Source organism: Pongo pygmaeus, chromosome 1, assembly GCF_028885625.2.
Source record: "Pongo pygmaeus isolate AG05252 chromosome 1, NHGRI_mPonPyg2-v2.0_pri, whole genome shotgun sequence".
In the NCBI taxonomy this organism is placed as follows: Eukaryota; Metazoa; Chordata; class Mammalia; order Primates; family Hominidae; genus Pongo; species Pongo pygmaeus.
The window spans coordinates 93,715,405-93,739,051 of NC_072373.2; the positions used below are offsets into that span (position 1 = coordinate 93,715,405).

The 23,647-nt window shown below is 54.2% G+C and overlaps 1 protein-coding gene across 2 annotated transcripts; it reads right to left on the minus strand.

Moving 5' to 3' along the window:
• Nucleotides 1-366: 366 nt before the first annotated feature.
• Nucleotides 367-13,807, minus strand: BCAN (brevican). 2 transcript variants are annotated; one of them, XM_054453710.2, is made up of 13 exons: nucleotides 13,717-13,807; nucleotides 12,700-13,074; nucleotides 12,204-12,378; nucleotides 11,776-11,903; nucleotides 11,026-11,319; nucleotides 8,201-8,434; nucleotides 6,997-7,641; nucleotides 3,498-3,605; nucleotides 2,790-2,948; nucleotides 2,127-2,209; nucleotides 1,613-1,757; nucleotides 1,151-1,341; nucleotides 367-868 (listed from the first exon to the last, which is right to left on the minus strand). In XM_054453710.2, exons 1-13 carry the CDS (start codon nucleotides 13,805-13,807, stop codon nucleotides 761-763), a joined length of 2,736 nt encoding a protein of 911 aa, XP_054309685.1. In that variant the 3' UTR covers nucleotides 367-760. The 2 variants fall into 2 exon arrangements, 1 of the variants encoding a protein (XP_054309685.1); XR_008494619.2 differs by lacking the exon at nucleotides 1,613-1,757 and having other exon boundaries at nucleotides 733-868.
• Between the last annotated feature and the right edge of the window lie 9,840 nt (nucleotides 13,808-23,647).

Sequence of the window (23,647 nt, forward strand, 5' to 3'; positions counted from 1 at the left end):
CCTTCCGGAAGCTCAGAACTGGGACACCAAGGCACCAACCTCTGCCTTCCTCTCTGGGACCCCAGCCCTTCTCCCTCTCAGGACAGAACTCATTGACGTCCACTTGACTCTTAGGCACCCAGGGCACTCCATCTCTTTGCAAACATGCTGCATCACTCCAGCTGTCCCCCGACCCCTGTGCATTCCTTCATTCCATAAGGACTTCCTGGCAGCTATTCTGGCACTGTTCTACTTGCTGACATCTTGGGGACGTCTCTGACCTTTGGAAGTGAATAAACCTCGAAGCTCTACGTATCCTGCGATGCCCTGCCCAACCACACCTCTGTCTGTCTGTCACGGACATACACACAGAAGCAAGCATCCAACTTGCTTGGGCTCATACGCAGTTTTATTTCCTGTTGATTTTACAGACACTCCATCCTGCGAGCCCATTCCCTTGGAAAACCCAGAAAGAGTGGGCACAGTGCTCCCTAGAGGAATAGAGGGGACAGGATGGCTGCCAGGGAGAGGGCAGTTGAGGCACTTAGGGATTTACTCCGGCCCTGATGGAAGATCTGGTGCCCAGAGTAGGGGGAGAGGGCCTGGGCTGGGCTGGAGCCTCCTAGGTATTTCCCAGAAGCCCCTTCAGGATCTGTCACCTGGACTCCAGCACCACCCCTCGTCATGTTGTCACTTCCTGTGGTGGTGGGAGCGCAGGGTGTGAGGGAGAATTTGGGTGACAGGGCAGTGCTGTGGCCGGCAGTGTTCAAGGCCTTGCCCACTAGGGACCTGGCATGGGGCTGGAAGGGGGGATCAACAGCGCCTTCCAGCGTCCCAGTAGCCTCCCCTGACGTCCTTCTGGGTCCTTCTCTGGGTGCAGAGCTCGGGCCTGGGGAAGACACACACTCACCCTCCACCCTGGCTCTTCCTTCTCCTCTCCTCAAAGCCTGCCCTCTGATGTTCTTGCTCAGCCCATAAGAGCCCAGAATGTGGCTGCATGTTATCAGACATCAGCACTGAAGGAACCCCAGAACCTCCAACCCACCTCTTCCCCTTTGCCTCAGAGAGGCTCCAAGGTCACATGGCCAGTGACAGGCAGGACTGAGAATGGAGTCCAGGGCTACTGTTGGCTACTGTCTCCCACTCCCACCTGCCTCCTCCTGGCACTCACAGGTCTTCTGGGCACACAGGAGATCTGGGGGGCCTCCCAATGACCATTCTCTTGGCATCGGATCAGCGGCAGATTGCGCTGGGCCAGTCCTTCCCGGCACTGGTAGCGAAGCACAGTGTCCACCTCATAGCGCAGCCGTGGGCGGCCAAACACTTGAGCCAGGGGCAGCTCCGGTGGCGGCCCACAGGACACTGCAAAGGAAGACAGTTAGGAACTGAGCCTGGCTTTGTGGGTGACAGTTCCCAGAATCTCCGTGGGGAAGAGAAAAATGGGCCACAAAATGACAAAAAAAGATCAGGGATTCCGAGTGGACCCACGTAACTTGTTAGCTCTCCCATGGTCTGGAACACGTTCTGACTCCTCTATGTTGCTTTGCACTCTCTGTCTACAAACATCAGTCCCTCCGGTCCCCTAGCCCACCCCTCTACTTCCTTGCTGGGACCCTCCTTTGCCTGCCCTCACCCAGCCCCATCTTGCAGGTGTAGGACAGGTGGTAGTTGCAGGGCACATCACTCCATTGTCCCTGATCATGCCACACCATGACCACGCAGTTCTCTCCAGACAGGAAGTAGCTGTCAGGCTGCCCAGGGTTCCAGTTCTCATAGAGCTGGGGGGATGGAGGAGGTGGTGAGGAGCTCCTACACCAGGAGCATCGGGAGAGGGCCTAGAGGATCTGGGGAGGAGGACTGGTGAGCGGGACCCCAGGAGAGGGAAGGTTACGGCTAGGGAGTAGGGGATCTCCCGGGGAAGGGGAAAGGAGAGGGCAGGGACTTTAGGGGAGGGAGAATGGGAGCTAGAAGGGAAGAAAGAGGACACAACGAAGGGAGGAGAGCCCAGGGAGAAGAGGCAAAGAGCACGAGAAAGGGAAGGAGGCCGGAAAAAGAAGGGGACAGGGTCAGGAGGGGTGGGGGTGGTAGGGAACAGAAGTGCTTAGAGGAAGTGAGCTAGACGGCGGGGTTCGACTGGGGCCTCTCACCAGGGGGACGCCATCCGACCACAAGAAGTCGCCTTCGATGGTCCTGTCGTTGAGCCCGATCCACTGGTACTCCCGGTACCGGTCTAGGGAGACGAAGGCGTGCAGTGAGCGCCGCCGCCAGCAGATGGCGGCCGTTCCCCGCTCCCGGGCGGTCTGCGGTGACTGCCTAGGAAACCCTTCCCCGCGATCCAGCACCCGCCCTTCTCGAGTTCTTCTACCTCCCTCCAGCCTCTGCTCAAGGGCCAGATGGAAAGCAGGGGAATGGGGGTGGGAGAATAAGGAAGATATCAACCCAGGCTAGAAAAGGGGAGTTTTGGAAAAAGAGTCAAAACTTTCAACAAGATTGGAGTTGGGGGAGGCCGACGGAGGTCGGAGAGCCGGGAGGTTGGAGGGACTGGAGGCGGCCCCCTGCGCGGCGGCCCGGCCCACACAGGCGCACTCTACTGCGCGAACCTCCACTCTCCGTTCCCGAAGGCCACTGCCTAAGCGTAGGGTGGGAAGGAGGGAGAGAGAATGAGAAGGGGAGTGATCGAATGAGTGAGGGAATGCACGCTTGAGAAAACCAAGGAATAAGTGCATGGGTTAATGAGGAAGGCGGTTAGGCGAGTGAGAGCGAGTAAGAGCATATGGCAGGGGCCCCTCCCGCCCTGTCCCCCAGCCCACTGTTGATGAAGTCCTGTTCCTCGGGCGTGCTGATGCTGGCCAGATGCGCGCCGTACATCCGGCACTGGGTCTCTGCCTCCTCCCAGCTCCTTCGTGTGGAAAAGTGCTTGTAGCAGGCGCCTTGGAAGGCGTCCCAGCCGGGGTTGCAGAAGCGGAGGCCTGCGGCACAGAAGGGCGGGCATCTTAGGGCCCCAAAACCCAGAGGGCCAGGTCCCCTGGAAGGGGCTGGTCTCCTTCCGCTACCGTAGGCCGACAGGGGCGGGACTAAGGGGGGCAGGAGGGCGGTGCAAAAGAGCTAGTAGAGAATGAGGGGGCTAGCAGGAGCCTGGAGGGGCTCTTGGGCAGGGGCGCTGGTGCCTTTTCTAAGAGACAGGAACTAGGGTGAGGGATGGAGTTCCGGCCTGGGTCTCCATCCTAACAAGCAGTGCTCTCCTCTCCAGGAGAATGGAGCCTGTCATGTATTGACCACCGATTAAATGCCAGGAGTATGCTTTGCACTGGTCTCAAATGAACCCCCTATGAGAGGCATTTTGGTTTCACTTAGATAAGAAAATTGAGGGTAGGACTCAAAGAAGTTATGCAACTTGCCTAAAACAGGGACTCATTAATGACAAGGCCAAAACCAATGTCCTCCCTCCCCCCTCCAGAAGCAGCACGTTGTGGCAGGGTCCAGGCTTCAAACCTGCCCCCCTGTCCCTCAACACTCACCAACATCGCACAGGTCCCCCCCATAGCCAGGCAGACATAGGCAGCGGACCCCTTCCTCCTCCTCCAAGCATGTCCCACCATTGTGGCAGGGGCTGGGGACACAGTCACCTGAGAGGGGGAAAGAAGTGAGGTGGGGGGAGCGAGGCAGCCGGACTCTGCAGCCTGAGCCCTCCAGGAGAGGGTGCAGAGGGTCCCCCAGCCCTGGTCTCTCTGTCCTGGAAGCTATAACAGCACCCTAAAAGTTCTCCCTAGAGCCTGTCTCTGGTCACAACCCAGCCCTGAATTCTGGGTTTCTTTCCTCTTCCCGCTCCCGACTTCAGCATTGGCTCAGCCTTCCATTGTTATGGCCACCAATGTGAGCCCAGCCCAAAAGGGGCTGGGGAGAAGTGGCCAGGAGGGCCCTCAGAACCCAGCCCCATGATGGAGAAAGATACTGGGCACAGAAAGTTATAGCTCTAAACTCTTATCTGGCTTCTGTGTGATACTGGGAAGGTCATTTTCCTTCTCTAGGCTTGGAGTTTAGTGCCACACCCCCTTGTCTTTGTGCCAGGTCCCAGCACAGTTCTGTATGGTCCAGGTGGAATGAATGGAAGTGAAGGAGGGGACAGAAGGATTACCATAGCAACAGTGGAGGTTGGTTTCCCTTGACTGCTCCTGAGACCTGATATTGGTGTGGTCCAGGTGAACACTAACCATTCTTCCTGCTGTCCACTGGGCAGTCAGCCAGCCCCAGAAGTGGTTAGTGGAGATCCAGCCCACTTTCCTCACTCTAGGCCCTGCCCCTTCTCCCCCAGCTTAGGAACTAAGTCGCAGCAGCTCCCATTGTCCTGCAGTGCTGACTGGCCTCACACATGCAGCTTTCTCTCAACATCACCCAACCTCTCACCTCCCCTTCTTATATCCACAGACTCTTCCACTTACCAGGCTCCCTCTCCCAACTTCACTTTGGGCCTTCTGCAGGTTCTCCAACCTAGAATCCATCTCAATCCCTCCTTCTGGCTCCCTCTCCTCCAGGCAGTCCTCTTAGACTAACACACTACCCTGAAGGTCTGCAATCTGTTGCCTGGATCTAGCTCCATCTGGCTAGGCCATCTGCTTTACTGGGCTTTTTCTTTCTGGATCCTGGGGTAGGAGGTGGCTGTCCTTAGGATGTGCTTGGGTGCTACAGGAGCTATCAGTTTCCAATCCTTTCTGGTTCAGATGACCTAAAGGAAGATGGCTCCACAGACCAACTGTGTAGGTCATGGCCCTCAGCCATGGTAAGGTCAAGGCCCTCAGCCATGGGAGGCAAAACCACTCCAGGGCAGAACCCTTCAGACTTTACCATCCACCTCTAGAAGCCATGGTGAAGGTCCACAGTGCTTCATGCTGGCCTGGCCACAGATCCCACTGCCTGGTGGGAATCAGTAGGGGTGGAGAGAGGAGAAGCTGGAGTGGATTCAAAGAATTTTGCTGGGATGACCTAGCTGTTTTGGGTGAAATGAATCAGCTTTTCCAGCAGCACTCCTTCTGTCATCTTCCCTCCTGCCAATAGTTTCTTCCCAGCTTGTGGTGCTGCCCACCTCCCAACCCCAGAGAAAGAGGTATTTCATTTAACCCATTAAGCACCAGGCCCCACAGCGGGTAGAATTCTGAACTCCCCTCCCACTCCTCACACTTTCCTGTCCCTCCTCTTGTCCTTTCTGCTCCTTCCCATTCAACCCTCCAACCCTGGGGGACAGAGGCTCTCAAACTTGGTCTTTGGTCCCCTACCCAGGCCATGGGTCCCTCCCCCTGGCTGTGGGCTACAGAACCTGAACCCAGTGCAGACAGAGTTGGGTGAAGAACTCTTCTTCTTGTCATCTTCCCTCTCCCTTTTTGGGGACAACTACACTACACAACCAGAAAGTTTTCCCTTTCTTTCCATTGAAACAGCAGCCAAGGAGACCTCTCACTTACCCTCCAGGTGGGGAAACTAAGACACTGTAGATACCTCCAATTGTGCTCCTTTTCCCACCAAACCCCCTCCCTATCCCCCACAGGGCTGAACTCCAAGGCCAGTTGTGCAGGGACCTAACAGTTGACATGGGTAAGCCTGGGTGAGACTCAGGATGTGATCCATCTAAGATGGGGGTCCTAGGGCTAAGGGAATCCCAGCCTTCTCCAGGGACCTCCACTGGGAATCTTAGCCTTCCTGAGTAGGGAGGGCTTCTCTCAGACCCCAGAACCTGATTCCTTCCTTCACACTTTCCATCACTTGCTCCTTGATCTGTGTCTTCTCCAGCATTAGGTACTTTGAGACCCTTTGGGTTTGGGGAGGGTGAAGCCATTCCTTCTGGAGAGTAGGGAATGGTCATTAGTGCAGGAGTTAGTGGAGAAGACGGAAGCTGTAGGTAGTGGGATGAGAGTTAGATACCACCCCCTGCTGAGATGCAGGGCTAGGGGATGGGGGTGAGGGCACCTGAATGCCAGGGAACTGCCTGTATGCTGACAGACCCTCAGTTCCCTCAGTTACTATGACCCTTGGCACCACCAAGATGGATTGGAAGTGAATATAAATGCACAACACATGCACCCCGGGCTGCAGGGGTTTCTCCTCATCAGGAGTGAGGGACCACAACTCCCAGCACTGCCTCAGACTATGGATGATGACTTCTCCAGAGGTAATGTGTACAGTCAAATTTTGGGATCTTAGCAGCCAGGAAGGAAAGTGTAGACAGGCCTGAAAAGGAGAGGCTGGGGGAACAATGAGGGGCTGTTAGACTGCCAGGACAGACAAGGGGAGAAGCCGAAAATGAAAAAGGAAGAGAGGCCAAGACACACACAGAGACAGGGAGAGACATTGGAGCCAGAGAAGAAGCATCCAAGTGCTCCCCATGACACAGACCCATGGAATGAGAGGGGTGGACAGCAGGAGATGGAGACAGAGGGTACCAGAGTTTGGTTACAAAGCGGTTTAATAGAGATTTATTTCCAAGGCTTGTTTTCCATGAAACAGTCAAAAAATACTTCACAGAAGTAGTTGCTTAAGGCTCTGTGGGGGTACGGGTTCTCCTGGACTCCAGAGGTTGAAGGGTGAGAAGGGACTCCCAGGCTTCCCTGAGATCAATAGGAGGCAGCTAAAGGGGACGGCACACAGGAGGATTAAGGGAGTAGTGGAAAATAGGCTGAGCCCTGAAGACTGCAATAGGTGATGAGGGCCCTTGGAGAGGCCTGAGGATGCTCTGTGGGGCTGGTGAGATGTGAGCCACAGGTGGGGGGCCCAATGGCAGGGAAGGGTCACAGATGGTCAGTGGCGGGGCTGGGATCACAGGGTAAAGATGCGGAGAGCTGAGATACCCACAAGGTGGGTATCCGAGATTGGTGACCCATAGGTAGAGGTGGGTAAGAGAATGAAGGCAAAGGACAGGAGAGTTTGGGATGATGGTGGGTTAAAGGACTACAGGTCAGGTGACCCAGAGCTGCAGGGGGAAGGAAAGGAGTAGGATAGAGAGGGCAGTTGAGCCTTGGGCAGAATTACCTGATGCGGGGACCACGGCCACTCCACCTCGGCTGGCGCTGTCAGTGGGCAGCACTGGCTGGGCCTGCACTGAGGTCCCTGCTGGGGCAGTTCTTCCAGAATTATCTTCAGAGGGGGCCTCCAGCTCCCTGGTACCCTCAGGGGCCCCTGTGGCTGGAAGCAGGGAAGGGGCACCCTCGGAGCTTCCTGTCTCCTCGCTCTCTCCTCGAGGGACCCCAGATAGCTCAGGACCACCAGTTTCCTCCCCCACCTCTCTTGCCTCAACCAGAGTGGAAGGTGATGGGGATGCTATGTTCCTCTCCCTGGGAGTGGGCAGAGTCTCAGTAGGTGGTCCGTGGACCCTTGGAGGCCTGGAAGCTTCTGACCCTCCATCAGGAAGTGGTGATGCACCAGGCTGCAGGACTGCCCTTGCTGGCGCCTGGGAGAGTGACTCCTCCTGGGCTGCTGGCTCAGTAGGGAGAGAGGCCTCAGGGCCCGGGCTGCTGAGCTCGCTGGGCCATGCCCACAAAGCCTCATCCTCCACTTCCTCCTCTTCTTCTTCCTCCTCTTTCTCTTCTTCATCTTCATATTTCTCTTCTTCCTCCAATGCCTTGCCTTCCTCTTCTGAGAACCCCGTGGGAGGTACCATAGATTGCGTTTCAAATTCTAGGCAAAGCACAAACGGTTCAGCACCAGGGACAGCGTCCGCCCGAGGACCGAAAGAAAAAAGGGAAGGGGAGAAAAGTAGGGCTCGGGAGGGTGGGCCCTGGGGAATAGGGAAGGGCCCGCCCTGAGGACAGGTGGCCCTTGCTCCACACTGGAAGAACTTGACCCCAGCTATATTGTTGAGGCAACACGTGAGAAGGCTCTGTGAGCCATCATTAGCCCCAGAGAACATGGTCATTGCGTCTCCCTCCTACTCTGTCAAAACCCGAGTCTGTTTTGGGTGTGTGAGGTGGAAGAGGGACCAAAGAAGGCATGCCCCGCCTTTCCAGGGCGCAGCTCCTTAGTGCAAGCATCCCTAGCTCCATAGAGTTGGGGGTGGAATTTACTGGAAAAGCAAAGGTTGGGAGAGGGACAGGAAAGGTGCCCTGCACCCCTGAGCTACTGAGAAAGGACAGGGCAGAGTCATGCCATCCATCACCCTAGCGTCAGCCTGGGCTTGCCTCTTCTGCCCCCAACTTCTTTCAATCAAGACATCCTTAGGATAAGGGATTCGAGTTACCTAGGAGCGTCCTAGGGGCCTCTGCTGGGTCTTCTGGAGTGGAGCTTCCACCTCCTCCGTCCTCCATGATGGGGATGGAGTAGATGGCCCCACGGGATTCACTCTCCATGGCTTCCTGAGGCAGCTGCAGTTCCTCCAGGGTCTCTGTCACTGTGACGATAGCCTCTAGTCCATCAGAGGCTGGGTCGGAGGCTGGGTTGGAGGCCTCAGGGATGGCAGAAGGCTGGGCCGAGTCTGTGGCAGGAGGAAAGTACTGATGCGAGGCTGAATAGGTAGCTCTGCCCTCCCAGGTCACAGCTTGCACCACGGAATTCTCTCAATCCTCTCACATCTTCCCTGTGGAGCACCTACTGGGGCCCAGGGAGCATCCCAGAACTTCGTCACTCATTTCTCAAGCATTCATCAAGTGCCTACAGTGTGTCATGCCAAGCATTCTCCTGGGCACTGAGGATACAGTGTAGAACAAAACAGCAAACCTCCTACCCTCAAGGGAAATTATATTCTAGAACAGATGACAAACAAACACATATTATAATGTTACAAGAGAAAGAACACTTGAGCAGAGTTAGAAGATAGAGTGGTGGAAAGTACTACTTTGGAGTGGTCAGGAAAGGCTCAGGTGAGAGATATTCCCTAGGGGGAGGGGCTGGAACCAGCAGGATGGATGAAATAGCTTCACCACCTTGGGATCTTGGGCTTGGGGCAAGGTGTAAGGTGTCCCAGGCATCCCCAAATTCTTTTATTTTTTAGACAGAGTCTCGTTCTGTCACCCAGGCTGGAGTGCAGTGGCACGATCCCAGCTCACTGCAACCTCCGCCTCCTGGATTCAAGCAATTCTCCTGTCTCAGCCTCCCAAGTAGCTGGGACTACAGGCATGTGCCACCACAACTGGCTAATTTTTGTATTTTTAGTAGGGACAGGGTTTCACCATGTTTGCCAGGCTGATCTCGAACTGCTGGCCTCAAGTGGTCTTGGCCTCCCAAAGTGCTGGGATTACAGGCATGAGCCACTGCACTGAGCCTCCAAAATTCTTGAAATAGAAGGGGAGAGGCTGTCATCCCCTCAGGATAGCTGGAGGGCAGAGTGCAGGAATAACTTCAGGCATCACCTGAGGATTTCAGTGGTGGGGCAAGTAGGCAAGGGAAAAGGCCACCTCCTTCTGGGACCTACTCTTGTCAAATAACCAGAAGTTTAGAATGGTTTACTTGTCCTCTGGGGAAGGGAGTCAAGAGCAGAAAACCAATGAAGTGAAGGTGGAATTGGGCTAAGAAAAGTCCTGAGGGCTGTCTGTGCTCAGCCAGGCAAGACAGGACAGTGAGTCCCTGCCCTCATCACCTGCTCCAGTGAGGCTTACTCCTCACCAGACCTTGTGTCCTTGCTGCCTGTGTCCTCCACCAATTGTAGTCCCAATGGTAGTCATATTCCGCACCCACCCCCCCGCCCCTCCTCATGATCCAGGCCATTTCTTTCCAAAACAGTGCTTGGCTTGGCACACAATCATAGCCAGCACACAGAAGTTTTAGCTATTACTATTACTATTATTATTACTACTACTAGTACTACCCCTGTTCCAGGAGGTCTTTTCAGATGGACCTGTCTTCCTATGGACTTTTACTTCCCCACCCCTCCCCAACCCCCGCCAAATATGTCCACAAATCTGTCCGAATGGAAGTAATACTTTTCTCTCAGTCTCTCCTCATCCTGGGAGTGAGGCATCTTGTCTTCCCTTTCTGGGGGTTCCCATGGCAAAAGCTGTGTCTTCATCCTTCAGACCAAGTGCTCCCTGAGGTTAAAGGCTGTGTCTGCTCCTTCCATTTCTGCTTCCAGCTCTTGTAACAGTATTTCAGGCTTAAAACTGGGGAAGGACCCAGACACCCCATGGCAATGTCTGTCTTATTGTCAGTCACCCTTGGCCTGGGCCTTTTGCCTCTGAGGGTCCCAGAAACTGCCTCCCCCCCAGCTCCCAACATAAGATATGGGCAGGTTTGGGTGCAGTGGCTCACACCTATAAATCCCAGCACTTTGGGAGTCCAAGGTAGGCAGATTGCTTGAGCCCAGGAGTTCAAGACCAACCTGGGCATGTGGTGAAACCCCATCTCTACAAAAATTACAAAAATTTGCTAAACATAGTGGCATAAGCCTGTGGTCCCACCTACTCCGGAGGTTGAAATGGAAGGATCCCCTGAGCCCAGGGAGGTTGAGGCTACAATGAACCATGATCACACCACTGCACTCCAGCCTGGGGGACGGAGTGAGACCCTGTCTCAAAAAAACAAACAAACCATAAGATGTGGGCAGAAAGCTATCTCTATTCCCAACTGTACTTAAGGTCCTGCTCCCTTTAGGGGAAATTGTATCCATCCACCAGTATTTGGTAGTTAAAGATCTGACACCTTCTTAAGCTGTAGTTTCTGGAAATCCTCCAGAGGGCTCCTGAGGGCATTTGGTTGTTGACTGGAAGAACTTGGGCAGATTACTCATTGAATTCACAGAATGTTGGTCATCTTTGCTCTGCCAATAAGCTGACAGGAAATGGGAGCTTATTCAGCAGCCCAGCTGGAGCAAACAAGGCATGGACTACTGGTGGGAAGGCAGATAAGGAGAGGCCAAAAGGTGACTACTCCTTGGGCCTAGCAGCTGACAGACACCACACCAGAGGGCATGCCCAGAATTAGAACCCTAGATGAGAAGCTGGACTTCACCCACGACCCCTTCAGGCAAATGGCAAAGCCCTGAGCTAAACTGATCAGACTGGGGTAGGACTTTTAGGACTCAACTCTGCCTTTCTGAGATTGGTCTCAGCTTCTGCAGGGAGGTGGGCTCACCTCGGAAGCAGTAGACGTTGAAGCGGCTGTGCTTATTGGGGAAGCCAGTCTGGTTGGGGAAGAGGAAGAGAGTCTTGACACCAGGCAAGCCCCCACCACAGCGCTGGCTGGGTGTGACGATGGGGTAGCGCACGCTGCCATCAGCTAGCCACCCTGGGCTGCAGCGGTCCAGGCCACCATCCCAGGCTGCATACAGTTGGCCCGTGGTGGCAATCTCTGCACCCCGCTCCTGGCAGTACGCCCGTGCTTCCTCCAATGTCAGCTTTTCTGGAGGGTCACCCAGGAATAGTTCTCCTGGGTGGAGAAGACAAGGCTGGATTATCAGGCAGCTGGTAGCTCCTTCCACTCTGGTCTCCCATGGGAACCCTGGGCAAGCTTCTCCAGTTCCCTCATCTGTGGCAGGGAGTCAACTACTCTACTTCATAGGATCATAGTCTGAATAGAACCTCAAGATGGATATTAGAGCTCAAAGAGGTGGGGCCCAAACTTCTCGTTCTGCAGAGTCATGCACAGAGTCCACCCAGCAGGTGGTAGATGAGTTAAACTCGGTATCCTGCTGCCTGGCTGAGACTTTGGTCATGAGCTTGCCTCTGTGACAGTGTTTGGAGAGACGGACACCAATTGTCTCCTTACTCCTGCTTGCCCCCTTAAACTCAGGAGGGATAGTAAGGTCCTGCAGAGGCCCCAGGAGGACCTAGGGGCAGCATAGAGTAGGAAATTGTCCCCTGGGAACATCTCACTCCTAATCACCATTTAGGTCTTCAGCATAACAGTAGACATCATAGAGGTCATCTGGGTCCACCACACCATAGTTCCGGACCCCGGGGAAGCCATCCATGTCTCCGTAACAGGCCTCTCGTGGGGTCTGGATGGGATACCTGGGTAGGAAGGACAGAATTACTTAGTACAGATGCTTTCACCAGGGAGCCAGCCCATATTGATTCTATTGAACCCCACTGCCACCACAGTGCAGACACTTGCTGACAGCTGGCTGTCCTTCTAGCACTGCAGGGATGCACATGCTCAGGGTCCTCACCTCCTCTCCTCAGACCAGCCTCATCCCCCAGAGGCAAAAAGCCCTGCATGTCCAGCCTGACACAGCAGGCAGCACCCGGCAGAAGGGGGGCCATGGTCACTTCAGGGGTAAATAGAAGCCCCAATCCACCGCCCCTGCTCACCTCACGGTCTGATCCGACAGCCAGCCAGCATCACATTGCTCATAGCCCCCAAGGTAGGCGGCATAGAGCTGCTCCGGGGTAGCGATGTGGGCTCCAATGCGAGCACAGGCCTCCTGGGCCCCAGAAAAGGAGAAAGCATAGCGGGCAGAGCCCTCTCGGTAGAGAAAGACGACCCCTGTGGGGCAGAGAGGACCCGTGAGCCAGGTGAGCACCCAGCACACTGGCCTCCCCTCACCCTCCTTGTCACTCCTCTGTACACGGGGTAAAGTTCAATTGTGCTCACTCTACAGCATGAGGGACTCAAGTTAGATTGTGGGTAGAATATCCTCCACCTGAAAGGAGACAACAAAGGCCTGTGTCTCCTCACTCTTTTTCCAACCCAGGCTGCGCCTTCCAGCTACTTTTGCTTCCCTCTCACACTGTGGGCTCCCCGAGGGCAAGAGTCCTCCCTTCCCTCCCTCCCTCCCTCCCTCGGGGAACCTCCCTGCCCTCTCACCTTTGACCTTGACCTCCACAGCGTCGCTGCTGTCATCGATGCCATGCTGGACCTCACAGCGATAGATACCTGAGTCGTTGGGGCGCAGCTCGCTCAGCGCCAGGGAGACATCGGTGAGCGATGCTGGGTACGCAGGCAGTGCCACGCGGAACCGGTAGGCCTCGTTCACCTTGACGCGCACTCCCCGCGCCACCAGCACCTCTGCCTCCCGGCCCCCGGACAGGAAAGTCCACTTGACCCGCGGAGAGCCCAGCACAGCCCGGCGGCTCGGCGGCGGCCGCAGGTAGTGAACGTGGCACGGGATGGTAAGGGCGCCGCCGAGCACGCCCTGCAGTGGCGCGTCGCCCGCGATGCGCACGCGAAAAGCGCGGTCCTCTGTGAACCGGTGGAGCCGGCTGGAACTTAACGCTGTCGACCCTCAGAGTCCCACCCGGTGGCCTCCAAGCCCCGCTCCAGGATCCCTCCTTCCGGCCCCAGGATTCCCCGGCCCCCCTAGGACCAGGGGCCAGGGTCCTTCAGCCCTACCTCTGGGTCCTCCAGGACCACCCCGACGGTCTCCAGACCCATCCCCCAAAGTCTCCCAGTCAATTCAGCCCCCAGGATTCCTTGCCCTGCTCTCAGAGTCTTCCACTTCCTCTCCAAAATTCCTAGACCACATCCCAGGGTCCTCCAACCTCACCCCCTGAGTCCTCCAGCCCAGGTTCCCAGTCTGCTCCCTTTAGGGCCTCCTTAAGGGTTTCTCCCAGTTCCACCCCTTTCCCACCTCCTAGCTTCAGGATCCCCTATCCTCCACCTTAGGGACCCAAAGCCTTGCACCCGGTACCCTTCCCTAGTCCTGCCCCATGATTTCTCCAACCCACCAGATGCTCACAGCTCAGCCCTTATTTCCAAGTATTCCAGCCTGGATGCTTCCCCACAGCCCTCCCAATTCTCTCTCTTCCTGGGGCCCCTAAGCTTGGAAGCAGTTGGTTAGGGCTGAACAAGACAGAGACGGTGACCCCAAGCGGGGTTGCTTACCTGAGCTGTCTCCTTCCAGAACATCTGCTAAAGCTGCAGGAGCCTGGGCCAGGACCAGGGCTGCCAGCAGGGGCAGGAACAGCTGGGCCATGCTGCAGGCTGACAGAGGGACATGAGAAGGAAAGATGGGGTTAGACTTCAGGACGGGCTTCCCCCGGCTCCCTACCACACCCATGTGGGTTCACACATATCCTGGCTCCAGAAGTCCCCTACCTTCACATCACTATGGACTCTCTGCTTTTGATCCCCATCTTCCCACCAAGGGATTTCTTCTCGGAACCAAGACCTGAGTCCTAGTCAACTCACTGTGTGACCTAAGCCAAGCTCCTTACCTTCTCTGAGCCTTTATTTTCTTATTTGTAAAAAAGCATCATCATTACTATCTCATGAGTTGTGATGGGACCATGTGCTTTGAGAGTGTTTAGTATCTTAAAACTCCTGTACAAATGCATAGCACCAGGCACACAGTAGGAACTCAGTATATAGCATGAATGGTGGGTGCTATTATACTCAGAATCCCATCTGCTCCTCCCAGTGCCAGACTCCTTCCTCAAACCCAGAGCCTTCTCTCACAGTATCTCTTTAGCCTCTCCTGCCTTCTAGACTGTCCCTACCTCCATGGACACCATACTCACCTGGCCTTTTCCAGGAGGGCCTCCTAGACTGAAAGCAAGTAAGCACAACTTCTCCTGAGCCCACCCTCTCCTCTACCTCCTCCCCACCATTATTTGTAAGGAAACTCTTCTCTTTACTCCCCAACATTCTCCATCCCCCTTCCTTGGCTGCCTCCTCCCTTCTTCTTCCCAGCCTCTCCTTTCTGCCTGGCACGGGCTTTCCCACCGGAACTCTTGGCTCAGAAATCAGTTGGGACAAAGCCCCTGTCTCTGCCAGTCTGGCCTCCATCCAGCCCCTCCCTTCCCCCATCCTACCTTTTGTGAAAGCCCTGGGCTGGAGGGTGGACTAAGGGGGGTGAGAATAAATGGGAGGGGCTACCCCTTCCTACCCCTGGCTATCAGAAGCTCTAGAACCCAGAATATTCCTCCAAAGATCTCGAAGCACTTACACTCTCATAAAAAGGACATGGTGTGACATTGAGAAATGGAGACTGAGGCTCAGAGAAGGATAGGGCTGACCCTGGATCCCTAGCAAAGCCAAGTCAGGCACGAGGTCAATGTGCTCCCAGGAGAGAAGGCTCAGAGCTACATCATCTTTAAGGGTTGGGCTAAACTTAGAAGAGCATGGAGATCCAGGTATGCCATGGAATAGGCCAAAGATGCAGCAAGAAAATTGAAGGTTAGACTACAGGCAGGACTTCCTAGAGATCAGATTTATTCCACTGGCTGTGCACTCCCATTCCAGGCCCACTGTTTATCCCCCATCTTCCCTGCCCTCTTAGCCTCTGCCTTCATACCTGTCCCTGCACTTTCCTAAGCCTGAGATGATGGGAAATTTCCTACTTTTCCCAGATCCTCCCACCTCCCTGCCATCATAACCCCCATCTCCCCCACTGTGTCTGGGTATCATTCCCTAGGGTCAGAGTTGGGAGAGGAGTGGCACAACCAGATGCTTAGGGCCTCTCTCTGACCTTTCAGAGGGAGGAGGTTCTTGATGGGGCCAAATTAGAGGTGCTGAGACCAGCTCCAGGCATCGGGGTGCTAGGGAGGACTGTTCTGGGGCTGGAGTGGGGACCATTGGGCATGAGCAGCCAGTGCCCACTGGCTGCTGGGAAGACTGTTTGCCATGCATCCGAGCTGTGCCAGGGCCTGGGCCCGGCCCCCTTCTGGTGCCCTCCCTCCCTTTTCTCTGGGCTGGAGCTGGAGCTGCTCACAGACCTGGCTCCCATCTCTCTGACAGGTGGCCCAGAAACCCATATAGTTGGAGTCACTTTGGGGCCAACACCCTGGACCACCTTTCACCTCTGTCTGACAGTGGGAGAGTGAGGGAAGAGGGCCTAAGGCCAATGAGGACCTAACTGCTCTGGAACATGGAGGGCAACCTACCCTTGACCCCAAAAATGGGAGTCACTGACCAGTGAGGCCAAGAGGGTAGCCCCATGCAGTTCTCAGAGAGCTCTGTCTCTTCAGTCTCGGGCCTCAGCCTCCCAGGTGCAGCTAGGAGCCCTGAGGAAACTCAGACTTCCCCACATCTGGTACCAGCCTCGGAACCCAGGGGTCCAGGGTTCTGTGGCCTTCTCTATCCCACACACCACTCATCTCCACTTCGTCTTCTCTTCCTCCAGAGCAGCCCACACCTCTGTGTCTCTAACCCTGAGAGCTCAGCAGTCATGCGGTCCCTTCCCTTGACGCCACAACATCCCCCTCTCTGTTTCAGCTCCAGCGTCTGTATCTCTGCCCTTGTTTTGAATTTCTTGAGGTGTTCAGGAAACTTTCCTCTTGTCACATCATTTCTGTCTGACCCTGGATGTCCAACTCCCTCACAGTCTTCATAGACCCAACCCAGAGAGTTAAGACCAGGTCTCTCTCTCTCTCTCTCTCTCTCTCTCTCTCTCTGTGTGTGTGTAGGCATGCACGTGTGTACACACATCTAACAACACCATCACCTCCATGCTGAATGCCCATCAGCCGGCAGCCAAGGTCTGTCCCATAGGAACTGAGCTCCAGCACTCAGCAGGGTCAGCAGGGAGGCACAAGAGGCCAGAGCTTTGGCCATAGCAGGAGGGAAGCTCTCTGCTACCCCCTTAACGGCTTCATGAGGAGAAACATGAGCCTACACTATATAAGCAGGGCCTTAGGGCCTGTAGGAGTAATTGCAATCATCATATAAATAGTCCTTTTTATTGGAAGCACAACTAATAATACTATTAGCAATGTCACCAGCAGAGCTGTTGCAGATCCCTCTCGTATAGAATCTGAAATGTGGATGATGCTGTTATAAATAGCAAAGTTAGCCATAGCAACATAGGCACTGGTAATACTGTGGGTGGGTCTATGGGTAACACTGTTCCCTGATCTTACTGCTGTCATCTGCAATCTAAGTAATGCAGATAATAATGGTGCCCCTCGAACTTGATGCCAATCTCTTGGTCCTATTAGAACCATGCAGGCAGAGCTATTCTAATAGGTGGGGGAATACCTGACAGCATATGGAAATACCTGGGAGAGGGAATTCCCAGGCCCCTGGCAGTGCTAGGAAGGAATGCAATAGTGGTAACGGAATTCCAGCTAATAGTTACTGATGTCTACCTGAGCCAGTTCTCCTAAATGCTTCCTGTGGATAACCCCAACTGTGAGAAAAAGATTGTTTATGTTTTGCTCATTACACCGATGAGGAACCCGAGGTTCAGAGAAGTCAACTAACTACCCCAAGGTCACAGAGCAAGGAGCCGAGTTGGGATTCCAGCCGAAATGGGCATCCCAACCACCCCCTAGAGCGGCTCTGATCAGCTGTCCTGCCGGACTACAGTAAGGTGTCCCCAGAAGGGTTGCTGGCCGCTGCTCCTGGAGCTGCCTGTGCGTGGGGCACGGAGGAAGGGACTGATCCGGAACGCTACCGCCCTGCCTGGGACAAGGTCGGAAATCTCGGAGGCCGCGCTGGGACAGGAGCGCGCAGCAGGGAAGACGCGAGGACCCGAGGGGTTGCTGATCAGACTGCGAGCGGCAGGGGGGCTGCCACTGGCAGAGCTGGAAGCATGTAGATCAGAGATGGCAGCAGCAGCTGCAGGCGCTCGGGGCTGTCCGGCAGCCTATTCCGCTGCGGTGTCAGGAGTCGACGAGTTGGGTACCCCAGAGCCTCGAGGCAAGGGCTGACAGGCGCAGGGAGCAGACCAGGCAGGCACCCCCTTCTCCCTGTCCCCGACCCCAGGGCGGACGGCGGGGCTGCGGAGACACTCACCTACCCAGGGCTGGGGTTGGGTCGCGGCACTGCGAAGTTTGTCGCCTCCTCCGGGGGTCTCCTCCGGGTGCACGCTCAGTCCCGCAGCTGCAGCTGAGACTGCGGCGGGGACTGCGCGAGCGCGAGGAGAGGCTGGGGCCGCAGGACTTTCGGAAGAGGGCGCCGGCCCTCCCGGCGCCGCACAAAACCCCCTTTCTTCCCCCCGCCCCTGCCCCGCCCTCCCCGGGGCCGCCCCCGCCCCCGGTCGGGAGCGCGGGGGGCTCGGGACGGTCACGGGACCCGCTGTCTTCTCTGCGTCGGCTCCCGGCAGCAGCGGCGAGAGCAAGGACGAGCGAAGTAGGACATCGTTCAGCGGATGAGAAGCCGAGGGCTTGGAGTAGGGAGGGGGGGCAGGAGGGGCGGGGAGGGAGCTTTCGCCCAGCGTTCGCTGAGCTAAAGGATGACGATGTTACAGCTGGAGGGGTGGAAGTTGGACAACTGGAGGGACTTCTCATTGTTCAAAGAAGAAGGAGGAGGGATGCAATTAGACTGTAAGAAGTGGATGAAGGGAGAATGGGGGCTTTGCTCCTGAAAAGAGACACCCTCTCTAATAAAAAAAAAAAAAAGGAAAGCTCTTTTCTGGAGGCAGAATGGGGTGCAAATGACCGTAGCTACCTCCCTGGAGGCAGCTATGATTGGGCATTGGCTCCTGTGGTGCTCCCACTCCCTGCACAGAGGAGGAGCTGACTTTGCAGCTGGAAGGATGGAGGTTAGACAGCAGAATCATGGGTTAAGCAAAGCAAGTCAGGAAATCTCTAGACCTGGGGTGGGGGTGGGGTGCGGGTGGCACTGTGAAGGGACATTACCAGTCATGCAAACCAATGTGCAAAATGCAGGCGTTGCTGGGAGCCCAGAAGGCCTACTGGCCAGGGCTGTCGATGCTGAATGTGCAGCCTGATGCCAGGGGGTGGGCCTTGAGTGCTGCCCAGCCAGGAACTCCTCAGCGCCCAGAATACCAATGACCCTCCTTTCCCCCAGCTCCAGGGCCTCTGCTTCCCTCTCCTTTCCCAGGCTCTCTTTGCTTTTCCCTCCTCCCTCTTGGGACTGTAGGCAAAGCCCCTGGCATGGACAGTGGGCAGGACAGCCAGATGCCTAGATTCCCTCCCCTGGATACCAATATTGGCACCAAGGATAGCTTTGGAGGGCTTCGATCCCCATAATCTCCACAGCATCTTCAAAATACCCCAAGTAAAGTAAGGTGCATTCAATGCAAATGCAGCCTCAAGGCAGATCCCCAGCCTTCCATCTAGACTGCACCCTAGGTCCCTCTTGGGAACTCTGGACTGCTCCCCACTGAATGTGCCAACGCCCCCACTCACTACTGCCTGGCTTTCACTCCCAGTGCTATGGACTTGGTTCCAAAGGGCTTTGAGAACCTCACAAAAAAGCCCCACTCCAAATCTTTGAGGGTCTAAAGGGAAGATTCTGGCCCCTTCCCAGAGACCCATCTACTGTAGGGACAGGAAAAGAAGACCTGGGGGGTAGGGAGGGGTAGATGGTAAATTTCCTTACCAAGAAAAATGCCAGCCAGGTGCAGTGTCTCATGCCTATAATCCCAGCATTGGAAGGCCAAGGTGGGCAGATTACCTGAAGTCAGGAGTTCAAGACCAGCCTGGTGAACATAGTGAAACACCATCTCTACTAAAAAAAATACAAAAATTAGCCGGTGTGGTGGTAGACACCTGTAATCCCAGCTACTTGGGAGGCTGAGGCAGGGATGATTGCTTGAACCTGGGAAGTGGAGGTTGCAATGAGCTGAGATTGTGCCACTGCATTATATCCTGGGTGATAGAGTGAGACTCCCTCTCAAAAAAAAGAAAAGAAAAGAAAAGAAAAATGCCCCAGAAAGGATGCAAGACTGAAGGGGACAGAGGAAGGTGTCTCAGACAGTCTGGGGAGGAAGGGACCTCAATCTATTTACTTCGTTAAACAAATATGAGTTGAATTGAATTCCAACTGTGGACCAGGAACTGCTCGAGGCCTGGAAATGCAGTTCCAATTCTTCTAGTAGAAAGAGCCGATCTGAGAAGGCCTTTGGGGACAGGTCTGGGCAGCCTTAGGATGTCTTTTTGCTCCCCTTAGACTTTGCATATCAGAGCTGCAAGAAAACCCCCCTTCCTCAGGACAGTCTCAGCATGGATGCATGTGTCCAGCCTACCTCCACACCAGCTCTATAGGGCTTGAGGCCAGCCAGGCTGAGCCAGGCAACTAAGCGGCTGAAATTTAATTCCAGTGGTGGCTCAGATGTAACCACAGTTCTTGCCTCAGGGAAACCTGGCTGTGACCAGAGAAGGCAGAGAAAGTGACCTTCCTTACCACCTCTCCTCATGACCAGAAGGATTGGCACTCACTTTAGTGCCCTGGGGGAATCCACCCTTGACTGAGGCCAGCAGCACCTGGGTCTGGACAAGGGCTGGTACCAGACAGTCTGTTCCAAAAAGCAGATCCCTGGTGGGAGACCAGATGTGGTGAGAGAACAGACAGCTGCTGTTGCACAGACGAGGACTCTGGCATCACAGGCACTGAGGTCAAATTCCTGTTTTGTGATTTGCAGTGGCAAACCTCAGAAAGGGCCCCGTTCCTCCTCTGAAACTCTCTCTTCTGAACAGTGGGCTGAATAATATCTACTGCACTGGGCAATATCTACTGTACCTGTTCTAGGCAAGGGAAACCCCTGGCCCATGACTCGGGCTCAGCAAAATCTAGTTCTTTTCCTTTCCCAGTCACACACAGATGCACACACACACAGCAACCTAATCTGCCCAGACCTCCTGGCCAGGAGATCAGAGGACCACTCCCCCGGAGGGCTCATTATTTGGGAGTAGAGTCCTTTCCAGAGGATTTCTCAGGGGAGGAAATGAGCACTCTGAGGCTTTTCCAACATTTCCAGCTGAGAAAATTTATACTGAAGGCTAACCTGAAGTTTGAACCAGCAACTGCTGATCAGGGACTCTCTTTACAATTACGGACTATTGGCCATATGCGTCTTCCCCTGTTTCTATTTACTTTCTGAGAGGAGGCAAGAACCAAGACCTCCCTCTGCCTAGCCCCTCCAGATCTCAGAAAGAGATCCCTGGGGATTGGCTGAAAGCAAACAGAATCAATGGCAGCAGGAAGAATGAAAGTCAGATTTCAAGTAGAACCTCCTGTCTCAGTAACAGGAGAAAAATTTCTCCAGTAACCTTGAGTATCTTCTGAACACGGAAACTGAGACCCAAAGAGATCAGGCAACTGTCCAGAGTCACACAGCATGGAACTGCCTGAACCATGACCAAAAATCAAGTCTCCTGACTCCCAGGCCAAGGTTCTTGCCAGGGCTCCCCAGATGTCTATCAGGGGAGGGAGAAAGAGGGAGGTGGAGAGAAGAAAGAGAGAGAGAGGGAGAGCGTGGCCAGCTCTCCTCCCTTTCCCACGTGCAGCCCAGCTGGCTGCCTCCCAGTCTCCTGGGCCCTGGGGAATTTTCCAGCATCTCTGGATGAGAACAATCAATCTCCTGCCTCCACCGGACCCCCAACATCCCCCATCCATGCCAAAGCCGAGGCCATGACCCAAGTTGAGAAAAGAGAATCTGCCCTCCACGTTCCTGCACCCTGAGTTCCCCCCATCTCCAGTGTTAGCCCTGGACCTTCCTCACTGGATCTATTCCACAGTGGCCACTGGGAGAGCCTGTCCTGCCAACCTCCTTGAACACCTGCCCCCTTTCTCCCAGACTTGGGGTGGGGGCCTGGGCAGCTGAGTTCCTCTCCGAGGCCCTGCACGGGCATCTGGGTCTTGTGCCATCGGCATGTGGGAGTAGGGCCGAAGACGGGGATGTGGCTCTGAATGCTGGCACAGCTGTGTTCAGAGAATGGGGGCTTTGATAGCTTCTGGAAGAGGCCAGGAAGCACAGGACCCCAGCCCAGGCAGGAGGGGGTGGGGGGCAGAAATGGCTGAGTGTGGCTCTGAGGGCTCTTGCTGCCGCAGACAGGGAGTGTGGAGTGGGAGGGGATGTGGGGCAGTAGGGAGACAGCAATGGGAACTACAGGCTGAACAGCATCATCAGAGAGCCCCCCTGCTGCACCAGCAGGAGCCAGTGTCCCCATGAGCTGGTCAGACCGCGCTTTGAGGGTTGCAAACCCGTGTGTTCAGAGGAGACCATCAGCTTGTTCCACAAAGAACGGCGGGAGGAACTGGAGGGCTGCAGCCCGAGTACATCTGAATTTACCTCTTGAGAATTTACCCACCAGAAGGCCGCCTGTAGTGCCTCTCCCAGCCTCCTATGGGGAAGGACCACTCATTTCTCTGTGATGTTGGGGCAGGTACTAATCTCCCTGTGCTTCAGTTTCTTCACCTGTAAAATGGTAATAACCGCTTGTTGTATGGTTTTGATGTTGGAGCCATGTAAATATTTTATATAATTAAAATACAAAATTAATTAGAGTTTACATTAATTTTAGATTAAATTAAAAAGAAGAAAAATAAAGCAATCCCTAAAAATATAAAATAAATTGTAACAAATGTACCTAACTGTATATGAAGTTGGAGCAAAACCACACAGAAGAATTTTCTTTCAGCCAGGCTCAAGCCTGTAATCCCAGCACTTAGGGAGGCAGAAGTGGGCGGATCGCCTGAGGTCAGGAGTTCGAGATCAGCCTGGCCAACAAGGTGAAACCCCATCTCTACTAAAAATACAAAAATTAGCTGGGTGTGGTAGTGCACACCTATAATCCCAGCTACTCGAGCAGCTGAGGCATGAGGATCCCTTGAACCTGGGAGGCGGAGGTCACAGTCAGCCAAGATTGTGCTACTGCACTCCAGCCTGGGAGACAGAGTGAGACTCTGTTTCAAAAAAAAAAAAAAAAATTATTTCAAGCGATTATAAAACTCAACATTTTGACTATATGTCTCCAGCCCTCTAAGGGCAAAAGGAGCTATGGATTAATTTTAATGTTGGCATTCTTTTGAGCATTATTATAACACACTATTTATCATAATAAAGCAAATAAGTAATTAGTTATATTAATAGTGTTAGAAACCAAGATTTTGACTGTAAGAGAAGAAGAGTTAAGCAAAAACTGCTGAACTTTTTTTCTTTTTTCTTTTTTTTTGAGACAGAATCTCTCTCTGTCGCCCAGGCTGGAGTGCAGTTGTGTAATCTTGGCTCACTGCAGCCTCCGCCTCCTAGGTTCAAGCGATTCTCCTACCTCAGCCTCCCAAGTAGCTGGAACTACAAGAGCACACCATCATGCCTGGCTAATTTTGTATTTTTAGTAGAGACGGCATTTCACCATGTTGGCCAGGATGGTCTCGAACTCTGATCTCAGGTGATCTGCCTGCCTCAGCCTCCCAAAGTGCTGGGATTACAGGCGTAAGCCACCATGCACAGCAAATACTGCTAATCCTTCATCTGAATTGGAACTATCAGCATGAACTCATGCCACTGAAGAGGCTCAGAAGCAGTGACAACCCAATAACAATGAATCCCCTGTGGGTCCCAATTGTGATCTCTACATAGCACTTCCTGCTGAAAGGAACAAGGACTCTTTGGAGAAATTCCAGGTCTGGGCCAGGATGGCTTGTCAGACTAGAGAATAAGGAAATTTGGCTGGGTGCGGTGGCTCACATCTGTAATCCCAACACTTTGGGAGGCCAAGGCAGGAGGATTACTGGAATCCAGGAGTTGGAGACCAGCCTTGGCACATAGCAAGACTTGGTCTCTACCAATAAGAAGAAAGAAAGAAAAAGAAAGAAAGAAAGAAAGAGAAAGAAGAAAGAAAGAAAGAAATAGAGAGAGAGAAAGAGAGAGGGAGGGAGGGAGGAAGGAAAGAAGGAAGGAAGGAAGAAAAGAAGGAAGGAAGGAAGGATCAGCTGGGTATGGTGTCACATGCCTGTAGTTCTAACTTCTTGAGAGACTGAGGCAGGAGAATCACTTGAGCCCACAGTATGAGGCTGCAGTGAGCTAGAACAGTGCCATTGCACTCTAGTCTGGGTAACAGAGCAAGACCTTGTCTCTCTAAAACAAAAAAGAAAAAGAGATAATAAGGAAGTTACAGTTATAAAA

Excerpts from the sequence above, each read along its gene's own strand:
- BCAN (XM_054453710.2), bottom strand. The coding sequence starts at position 13,807 with ATGGCCCAGCTGTTCCTGCCCCTGCTGGCAGCCCTGGTCCTGGCCCAG. Across the intron at positions 12,379-12,699 it reads TGTGGAGGTCAAGGTCAAAG|GGGTCGTCTTTCTCTACCGA; the intron begins GTGAGAGGGCAG and ends TCTGCCCCACAG. Across the intron at positions 7,642-8,200 it reads GGCCCCTAGGACGCTCCTAG|AATTTGAAACGCAATCTATG; the intron begins GTAACTCGAATC and ends TGCTTTGCCTAG.